The sequence below is a fragment of the Aulonocara sp. 'chitande type north' Nkhata Bay genome, linkage group LG12 (genome assembly GCF_057382095.1).
Source record: "Aulonocara sp. 'chitande type north' Nkhata Bay isolate Kocher_YH1m ecotype deep benthic linkage group LG12, A_spYH_male_GT1.1, whole genome shotgun sequence".
Taxonomy (NCBI): domain Eukaryota; kingdom Metazoa; phylum Chordata; class Actinopteri; order Cichliformes; family Cichlidae; genus Aulonocara; species Aulonocara sp. 'chitande type north' Nkhata Bay.
Window position 1 is genome coordinate 34,309,344 of NC_141355.1, and position 11,143 is coordinate 34,320,486.

An 11,143-nucleotide genomic window follows, 5' to 3' on the forward strand; every position below is an offset into this window, starting at 1 on the left:
TTAAAGAGAAATGGGTTCTCCTCCAAGTTTTGTTCAGTAGATTTCACTTACAGATTCTCTCTAGTGATGTGAAGTCTAGAAGGTGTCTGCTCACAAAACTCATTTAACAAATATTTTGATCATTCATTTAAAGAAACAGCAGTGCACTGAAGACAGTACTGTTACCAATAGAGTCAGTGTAAACAGATAAGTGCCGAGATAATGCTACAATGCACTGACTAACATGTCTAAGAAACCACAGTATCAATGTTAGGTTGCACAGTAAATGCACAGAGTCACATATAACTGTGTTAGGCCATTGATAATAATTTCATATTCATCATATAAATGAATTTATGAAACACTGCACTAATTTAGGATTAATAAAAAACATTCAAAAACATGTTTTTTTTTATTCTGGAGAGATTACTGCATTACAAGAATGTGTACTCGATTAGTCTTTTCACTAGGCTGATGCTAGTACACTCTTAGAAAGGATGTGTTAAAAATGAAACAAAGAAATATGTTATTGCAGTAGTAACAATCTTTTTTTGTGAATTTTAACATAGCATGTAAAAAAAATGTGTAAAAATCTTAACAGTTATTTTCAGAATCCAACCAACAACAGGACAGTTCTTCGTAGTTATATTTTTCAGCAGGAGATCTCACACTTTGCAGTGGAATTTAAAATCAGATTTCAGCTGCTCCTTCAGGTCATGACTGCTTCTACAGGAACCACTTTGTGACTCTGGTGGAGAGAAAACTCACACACAGGACACACAGAAAAGTTTAGGCACTTCCTGTTGAATTGTCTATTTTTCGTAGTTGTATTTTTCAGCAGGAGATCTCACACCTTGCAGTGGAATTTAAAGTCTGTTTGACAGTGTGGAAATGATTTCATTCATGACTGTTAAAAGCAAGTCAACCAGCAGATGGTGTTGTCGTAATACAATCTTAGAAGATCTTGGCAGTTTTGTTTCCATACAGAAAGAAAATGAAAGAAGAAAATTATATGTTGAGCTCTCAGGATTTGCTTTTATTTAAATAAAGTATAAAAATGACAGAAAGATGGAGAAATCTGAGTTGTTTTAGTCTGCTGAGGAGGATTTCAACTGACAGATACTAAACCAGTTTTACAACATTTTTGTTTTTCAGCAACTGCCACAGGAAACACTTTCCCAGCATGACTTTAACAACAACATCAACATGCATAGAAAATAAAGAAATCTTTTTACATTTTTGATCAAATCCAAATCAAGACTGAACCAAAAGAGAAAGTGTAAAATGCTAAAAAAAAAAGAAAAAACAAAAAAGAGCAGTCATGTTTTAATCAAGATGATTTAAAAGTCAGAAACAGACATGTTGTTACAAAATGCCTATCCCAGCTGTCATATCGAGACAGTCTAGTCTGCCCCAGGGCCAACACAAGGAGACAAATGACCGTTTTCACCCACATTCACACCGACGGGCAATTTGAAATCATCAGTTAACTGTGGGAGTAGTTGGTGGAAACCCAGGCAAACAGAAAGCCAGTTTGTGGATTCGAACTCAGGACTTTCTTGCTTCTTGCCACCACGCTACCATATTCAGACACAGTACAAGGTTTTAATGAATGTATCTGCAATATTTTCTGAAACTATAGTCTTGATTTTTTTGTTTTACTTGTGAACTAAGGTTACTGAAGCAAATCATATTACATATGAAAATGTGAAACTAAATTGTGTTATAATACTGTTTGTCAAGTTCCTGGGTACCACCATCTCCCAGGAGGTGAAGTGGGAGACCAAGATTTTAAAAAGACCCAGCAAAGGATGTACTTCCTGAGACAAGTGGGGAAGTACAGTCTTCCACATGAGCTGCTGATCCAGTTCTACACTGCAGTCATTGAGTCTGTCCTGTGCTCTTCCATCACAGTCTGGTATGGTGCAGCCACTAAACAGGAGAGGTGCAGACTGCAGCAGACTGTACAGGCAGCTGAAAAGATCATCGGCGCCCCCCTGCCCTCCACCCAGGACCTGCACCTCTCAAGAACCAGGAAACACGCAGGGAAAATCATCACAGACCCCTCACACCCTGGACACAGACTTTTTGACCTGCTGCCCTCTTGTAGACGGTACAGAAGCCTGCAGACCAGGACCACCCGACACAGGAGCATGTTCTTTCCCCTCACCATCTCCCTCCTAAGTCTCACACTGCTTCACACTGCTAGACTGCAATAGATGTGTGTGTGTATTGAGTCATTTACATCTTATTGTGATCCGGTAGAGACACCATCTACCGGAAACAAATTCCTTGTATGTGTTTGAGCATATACTTGTTCAATAAACGCAATTCTGATTCTGATTCTGTTGAGAAAATATCAACTTTGTCTCCATCTTGTGGTTTTTGCAGGAACAAAACTGTTCACAGTTTCGTCCACATGATCAGGTTTCATTTCAGTACATCCGGAGTCAGTGTTTGGTGAAATTATAAGTAGTGTGCATGAAGGTTGTGCTGTCCATTGGCAGGATGAGATCATTATTAAGCAACAACATTTTTTTCTGAACATTAAAGAGAAATCTCAGTTTCAGATTTAATTTTTTAATTTTTGGAATTTTGGAATCACCTCACAACATGCTGGGAAAGGCCTAGCAGAGCAGACAATGTTATTAAAGGAAAACAGAAAATCACCACTTCAGATCCACTGTCCCCTGCATAAATCAAGTCATACTCCCTCCCAGTGTTTCATAGTGCCTGGGACGTCATGGGCCAGATTGTAGCAAAGCCACTCCAGACAGGAGAATAACCAAGTAGAGCACAAGTGGATAAATAGGTGAAAACTACCTGTAGCCATTTCCTTTGACTGTGCTGGGTTCCTCATGTAGTTTGAAGTGACCAACAAAATGTTGGACTTATTATTAGTTGTTTTAGATATTGTAATGTTTTATTGTTTCTGTACTGATATATTGTTTTACTTAGTGATTCATAGTTTTATTCTCTGAAATGTTTTGATTCTATTGGCATGCTGGGAATTCACTCACTTTGTCTGGTGATAGAATTTGTTTACATGTTTGTTTAGTGGGGTTGGTTGGCTTCCTGCAGTTGTCAGATATGTCTTCTCATGTTTTTCCCATTTTTCATACAGTTTTAGTAATGTTTTTAATAAATAGCCAGTTACAGCACTTAATCTGCACATACTGTTTTGGCTTCTTATTGAAGCCTCTGTGTTATTTACCCTGGTCTTACTGTGTTTATTTATTAATCCTATTTTTCTATTCCTTTCAAATATGTCTGCTAGTGGATCTCTGTGACACCGGATGAGGCAAACAGAAACCTCTAAGTTGCTCTAATAAGTTTTCTTTGTCATGTACTGTGTGCAGTAGGCAGGAATGGTGGAACAAAAGGTGAACTTCTCCTGTCAAATACTAAAGTTGTTCCATAAACTACTCGTGTTTTATGCTTGTCTCTGTGCAGTGTGGACCACAACAACACAAAATCACCTAAATAGATTTTTGTTTCACGTTACAGAGGCAACTTGCTGAACAGTTTTGTGATCAATATTCTAACATGTTAGCTAAAAATAAAATAGAAATGAGAGTTATAATAACTTTTGATTCACTGAAACACTGAAACTCAGAGTGAAGTGTAAAAATTTAAATTAAAGCCTTATTATAAAACATCAGAAGATCAAACTATCAGAGATGGCTGCCTGCTGCTAGTGGGGCAGAATTTCTTTTTAGCTCGTTCCCTGAATCTTCGCAGGCAGCTTAAACAGAAGCTATGATGGCATCTCAGAGACACAGGATCTCCGAAAGTCTCACAACAACATACATGGCAGCATGTCAGGAAAATTCGTTTTGCAGTCCTGTTTAGGCTTTAAATGTTTTTAAAGAAATATTATAAAATCTGACCTTCAGCTCACATCTCTGCAGTTTTGTTCATACAAACTATTTTCAGCTCTGTGTAAATATTTCTGTAGGATACGTCTGAATTTTATTTTTACTCTTAAACAACATATGTTAGAGTTTATAAACATACAGGTGTGAGAATGTAAACTTTATCAACATTTGCATTTGATTTCTGTGAGGATCAGAACAAAGTGAGAATCAGTGACTCCATCAAAGCAAACTGCACAAGTCTTCTCTGATATGCAGTTTAAGAGAGCTGAGGTTACATGTGAATGTTTGTATTTACAAACCAACAGAAGTAAATGATCATTTATTCTAAGGAGTCAGTAAATGTTTACACAACAATCAAAGTGAAGTTTCATGTTAAATAAATCTGAACCAATGACTGAATGTGTCTGAAAGCTGATTTACAGTCAAACACAAAAACAACAGAATCACTGAATTTGATTTATTTCACTTCACAGAGACATTTTGTGATTTTCAATAATCAACTGAAATGACTGAAATGAAGATGCTGCTGAAGTAAACATTGTAATTTTATCTGTTTAAACATTTTTAACCTGCTGATGAGACAGTTTCAGAACTTAGAAGTCATTTCTTTGAATTTGGAAAACTGTAAAGTAGACGTGTTACTATAAAATGTTATTTAACTGAAAACAAGATGCTGATATTCAGGAAAATTAAGATCTTTAGTTGTAAAGTTGACTCTTGCTGATGTGACACAAGTTTAATCATTAATCCTTCTTTAAAGAAGTGTCACAGTTTACTGTTCACACTCAACAACTTTGAAAAGCAAGAAAATCATCATCATTTAGATTTTAAAATTAATAAAATATTTACATAAACAACACGAGAAATATTGTAAAGCTATCCCCCCACCCCGTTAAAATAAAGAATCCCTTTACAATCAAATCTCAGTCTGACAGATTTTGATTTCAGAGGTTTTGGCATCTCCTGCATTTCCAACACTGAAATATGGGAAGAGTTTTTCAGTGAAAGTGTCTCTGTAAGTGTAGATGTGAGTCATGTCTTCAGGGTCATAGAAGGACACCTCCCCCCTGTCATAGTCCAGCTGGACTCTGATCCTCTGGAGACTCTTCTTCACTGTCACAGTCTGACAAACACCATTAGTGTATTTTCCACTGCGATGCAATAAACACCAGAATCCATACTTTGGTAAAACAAAACACTTTCCCTTTCTGTCAACTGACTCTTTAACTAAACCCGCATTCCAGTCAGGATGGTCTCCCACCTCCACCTCCCAGCTGTGTTTCCCTGAGCTGAAGCCCTCAGATCCAAAAACAGTGGCACTATAACTGTATCTCTCCAGATTATCAGGAAGCTGCTGATTTGTGTCTCCATATTTCACACTGGTCAGATCATCAGACAGATAGAGACAGCAGTTTGCAGTGTTTGGGTCCAGAATGACAGGACTGAAGTGGACCTTCTCCTTCATCTTCTCCCACACTCTGAAGGACAGGTTGCCCAGGTGTTTGGCCACATCTATCAGTGCTCCTGAGACCAGCTGTGGATCTGACACTGAGCTCTGGGCTCTGGCTCTGCTCTGAGTGTCTTTATAACTGCTGAGGAATGGCACGCTGTGTTTCTGCAGCTCTTCTTCAACAGCAGAGATGCTGTCTGACAGAGAGGAGATCTTCTCCTCAATCATCTTCATCTCTCTGCTGATAGTCCTCCCCTTCTGCTCCTCTTCCTCCCTCAGAGCTGCCAGTCTGGACTCCTCTTCCTCTTTCAGGAACTGCTGGAGCTTGTTGAACTCTGCTCTGATCTGCCTCTCTGTGGACAACAGCTGTTTCTTGGAGTGTTGAATCACTTCATTGTATGTTTTCTCCACTTGTTTGTATTTGTTCCTCTTGTCCTGCAGAGACTTTAAGTCAGATTTCAGCTGCTCCTTCAGGTCACTGACTGCTTCTTCTACAGGAACCACTTTGTGACTCTGGTGGAGAGAAAAGTCACACACAGGACACACAGCTCTCTGCTCGTCCACACAGAACAGTTTAGGCTCTTCCTCATGTTTACTGCACACCACTGTTAATTTTTTCTTTCCTTTTTCTGTCTCAGATGATCCAGATTTCTTTCTTCCAGAAAATGAATCAGCAAGTTCTTTCAGTGTAAAGTTCACAAATTGATGATCCTTTGAAGATTTTCTCTTACAAATGGGACAGTTTTTGTTTGTAGTTTGTTCCCAGAATTTCTGCAGGCAGCTTGAACAGAAGCTGTGGCTGCAGCTCAGAGACACAGGATCTCTGAAAGTCTCTGAACACACATGGCAGCTCAGATAGTTTTCAAAAAGTCTGAGTTTCTCAGCCATTTGATCTTTAAGTATTTTTAACTCACCAAATTAGTGTCTCTTGAACTTTCTGATTAAAATCCTCCAAACGTGTGTTTTTCAGCAGAGATCTGACTCCCTGTAATGGCGTCTCAGCTCAGTTCAAAAGTGTCGGAATTTACTTTCATTTTCATGAATCACGATCACGTGTTAAACTGAAACATGCACATAACACTTGTGTCCGTCAGAGGGCGCTGTCAGAGTCATTCAGATAGTTTTCAGTTTGTGCTCCTTAAAACGACACCAAAGTGAAAAATGTAGAAAATCTTGACATCTCCATTTTAAAAAAAGAGAAGAGAAGCTAAATAGAAAATAAAAATGAGACAAAGGAGGAGAAATCTGAGTTGTTTCAGAAGTTCAAGTATCATAAGTCAGCTTGTTCTCAGAATTTTTATCTGCAGTTTTAATTAAAGTTTTCGTTGCAGCCAAAGACAGAATTTTGGATTGATCACAAGGTTTAGATTGTCAACCTGTCAGACCTCTGCTCTCATACTCAAAAAAAAAAAGAAAGAACCAAATTTCTTGACCCTCATGAACATGAAGCATTAATTTAGAATAAAAAGCAGCTGAAATATATAAAATCAAAGGTTTATTTTCTCAAATAATACATCATTAAAATATATTTGTTATAAACTAAATGTGTACCAGTGAATACATTTATACATTAATAACCACCAAACACAATATCTGCTTTTGCTACCTGGGCTGTGGCCTCAAACCTGCATAAGATTTTAGACCTTTAGACTCCAACTTTCAAGTTTGTAATGAACTGAAATGTGATGAGAGGGTGATGTCACCAAAATAATAATGAAAAATGAAGAGAAGAATCACAGTGGACACTGAGAGACCAGAAATGCTAATAATGCAAAAATAAACAAACTGATATAAACTTGTTGATATGACATTAAACTGTGACAACACAGAAGAATTTACAGTCACATGTCACAAATCAGATTCTGGTCAAAGTCATGTTTAAGGTGTTACTGCCTTGAAGTTGTCAATCACATCCACTTTTTTATGAAACAGAACACCATAGAGCTTTTATAAATGCATTAAATGGATCCATGACAAGACAACACATACTTTATTTATTCCAGAGGTTGTGACATTACTGTGTTAAAGCAGCCAATTTCACGTAGAGGGTCTCTATAATGGTGTGAGGTCTGGCAGGTGTCTAGTCACAAAAAAAAATTAACAAGTATTTTGATCATTCACTTGCTCATATGATTGTTGGGTTTTTCTCTGTACCTACTGTACAATATAAAAGCGCCTTGAGGCGACTTTTGTTGTGATTTGGCGCTATATAAATAAAATTGAATTGAATTGAATAATTTGTGTCTTTTGGAAACGTATTACACAGGAAGTAGAAGCAGGATCAAGGATGAGTTAACAGCAAATGGCAGTGACAGCTCTCTGCAGACTGTAGTTTATATGACTCACTTTAAAGTTTGCCTGTTGTAATTATGAAATTAACTATCAAAATATAGCTGCCAAGCTAACAAAATCCAATCAGAAGCATCATGCACCACTTCATGTACTGACAAATTCTACAAATAGAAATGCATGATGATGCTCATTTCTTAATCGGGTTTATGAAAACATGTGAATGAACTCATGAAGAACCTTAATGTAACAGTGACCTGTGTCTAAATGAATAACATCACTTTATACATTGAGCAAACCTGAACTTTTACATAAGGCAGGATTGAAAGTGGTTTTGGAGAGCTCATTCACAAACTATGATGTTATAGTGATGATTCCCACAATTTCAGCTGCAGCCTCCTCTTGTCTGAAGCTTCTGCCTCCTGCTCTCAACTCTCTTGTTAAAAGACAATAAGAAGACATACACGACAGAAATAGTGAGCCAGAAACCAACAGATTACCCAACAGAAGATCCAGAAATCTTTCAAACTGTGAGAGATGTCAGCTTCTGATTAAGGTTAAAAACAACACAAGAAAGAACATTTTTAATGAAATCAATCAAGTGTAGTTACACTGATGAGACAGCGTCACAACTTAAAGTCATTTCTTTGAATTTGGAAAACTTTAAAGAAGACGTGTTACTTTCAAATGTTATTTAACTAAAAACAAGATGCTGATAATCAGGACATTTAAGATCTTGTAGTTGTAAAGTTGACTCTTGCTGATGTTTAATCATGAATCCTTCTTTTAAAGAAGTGTCACAGTTTGCTGTTCACACTCAACAATTTTGAAAAGCAAAGAAATCATCATTCAGATTTTAAAACTATCAAAAGTATTTACATGAACAACATGAGAAATATTCTGAAAATATTAATTTAAAAGAAACAAGAAAAAAATGTAAAAGTTTCTTACAGAAACTCGAGTGGGTCACAAGATTTTCACATGAAAAAGTTGCTTTGGTTTCATTGAATTGCTAATAGTTCCACTAGAACAACAAAATGAAATAAAACCTGATAATGAAGTTAGACAGTGTGATTAATAATTTCCCTAAAATTAACCCTGTTGCTGTACTGAAAAAACAGTTAAAATAAAGAATCACTTTACAATCAAATCTCAGTCTGACAGATTTTGATATCAGAGGTTTTGGCGTCTCCTGCTTCTCCAATACTGAAATATGGGAAGAGTTTCTCAGTGAAAGTGTCTCTGTAAGTGTAGATGTGAATCATGTCTTCAGGGTCATAGAAGGACACCTCCCCCCTGTCATAGTCCAGCTGGACTCTGATCCTCTGGAGACTCTTCTTCACTGTCACAGTCTGACCATCACCATTAGTGTATTTTCCACTGCGATGCAATAAACACCAGAATCCATTTATTGGTGAAACAAAAAGCTCTCCCTTTCTGTCAACTGACTCTTTAACTAAACCCACATTCCAGTCAGGATGGTCTCCCACCTCCACCTCCCAGCTGTGTTTCCCTGAGCTGAAGCCCTCAGAGCCAAAAACATTGGTATGCTTAGTGTTTTTCTCTGGATTATCAGGAAGCTTCTGCCATGTGTCTCCACGTCTCACACTGGTCAGATCATCAGACAGATAGAGACAGCGGTTTGCAGTGTTTGGGTCCAGAATGACAGGACTGAAGTGGACCTTCTCCTTCATCTTCTCCCACACTCTGAAGGACAGGTTGCCCAGGTGTTTGGCCACATCTATCAGTGCTCCTGAGACCAGCTGTGGATCTGACACTGAGCTCTGGGCTCTGGCTCTGCTCTGAGTGTCTTTATAACTGCTGAGGAATGGCACGCTGTGTTTCTGCAGCTCTTCTTCAACAGCAGAGATGCTGTCTGACAGAGAGGAGATCTGCTCCTCAATCATCTTCATCTCTCTGCTGATAGTCCTCCCCTTCTGCTCCTCTTCCTCCCTCAGAGCTGCCAGTCTGGACTCCTCTTCCTCTTTCAGGAACTGCTGGAGCTTGTTGAACTCTGCTCTGATCTGCCTCTCTGTGGACAACAGCTGCTTCTTGGAGTGTTGAATCACTTCATTGTATGTTTTCTCCACTTTTTTGTATTTGTTCCTCTTGTCCTGCAGAGACTTTAAGTCAGATTTCAGCTGCTCCTTCAGGTCACTGACTGCTTCTTCTACAGGAACCACTTTGTGACTCTGGTGGAGAGAAAAGTCACACACAGGACACACAGCTCTCTGCTCGTCCACACAGAACAGTTTAGGCACTTCCTCATGTTTACTGCACACCACTGTTGATGATCCAGATTTCTGTCTCCCAGCAAATGAATCAGCAAGTTCTTTCAGTGTAAAGTTTACATCTGCATGATCCTTTGAAGATTTTCTTTTACAAATGGGACAGTTTTTGTTTTTAGTTTGTTCCCAGAATTTCTGCAGGCAGCTTGAACAGAAGCTGTGGCCGCAGCTCAGAGACACAGGATCACTGAAAGTCTCTGAACACACATGGCAGCTCAGATAGTTTTCAAAAAGTCTGAGTTTCTCAGCCATTTGATCTTTAAGTATTATTAACTCACCAAATTAGTGTCTCTTGAACTTTCTGATTAAAATCCTCCAAACGTGTGTTTTGCAGCAGAGATCTGACTCCCTGTAATGGCGTCTCAGCTCAGTCCAAAAGTGTCGGAATTTACTTTCATTTTCATGAATCACGATCACGTGTTAAACTGAAACACGCAGATAACACTTGTGTCCGTCAGAGGGCGCTGTGTGTGTCATTCAGATAGTTTTCAGTTTCTGCTCCTTAAAACGACACAAAAGCGAAAATGTAGAAAATCTTGACTTCTCATTTTAAAAAAACGAAACCTAAATAGAACATAAAAATGACACAAAGAAGGTGAAGCTGTGGTGTTTCAGAAGTTCAAGTAGGACAAGTCAGCATGTTCTCAGAGTTCTTATCTGCAGTTTGAACTAAAGTTTTCGTTGCAGCCGAAGACATAAATGTGGATTCATCACAGGGTTTAGTTTGTCAGCCTGCCAGACCTCTGCTCTCACACTCAAAACAAAGAAAAATTCTTGACCCTCGTGAACATGAAGCAATAATTCTGAGTAAAATGCAGCTGAAATACATAAAATCAAAGGTTTATTTTTTTTTTCAAATAATACATCATTAAAATATGCTTGTTATAAACTAAATGTATACCAGTAAAGTTAATTTCCTTGGACCAGATTCAATCAAAGATGACTGTATTACTGTAAACTGACTACATCCTGTAAGCAGTTCGAGTTCAGGGACACAGGATCTCTGAATGTCTCTGAACACGTTACAGTTCAGGAAAGTTTCTATACTCATCAAATGTCACATCTTTACAGCTTGTACCTTACAGTCCTTCAAGAAATCAAAGTTCTTTTTTAGAGAGCTCACCTGTTGTAATGGTGTTCTAGTTAATTAATAACTACCAAACACAATATCTGCTTTTACTACCTGGGCTGTGGCCTCAAACCTGCATAAGATTTAGACCTTTAGACTCCAACTTTCAAGTTTGTCATGAACTGAAATG

General features: G+C 38.1%; 2 protein-coding genes across 2 annotated transcripts; both read right to left on the bottom strand.

The window, feature by feature from the left end:
- Positions 1-4,300: 4,300 nt before the first annotated feature.
- LOC147317898 (nuclear factor 7, brain-like) lies at positions 4,301-6,397 on the bottom strand. Its single transcript, XM_086315320.1, has one exon. It carries the CDS (start codon positions 6,193-6,195, stop codon positions 4,774-4,776), a length of 1,422 nt encoding a protein of 473 aa, XP_086171446.1. The 5' UTR covers positions 6,196-6,397; the 3' UTR covers positions 4,301-4,773.
- Positions 6,398-8,112: 1,715 nt separating this feature from the next.
- Positions 8,113-10,257, bottom strand: LOC147317899 (nuclear factor 7, brain-like). The gene has a single exon (XM_086312981.1). The coding sequence runs from the start codon at positions 10,134-10,136 to the stop codon at positions 8,742-8,744; it is 1,395 nt and encodes a 464-aa protein (XP_086169107.1). The 5' UTR covers positions 10,137-10,257; the 3' UTR covers positions 8,113-8,741.
- Between the last annotated feature and the right edge of the window lie 886 nt (positions 10,258-11,143).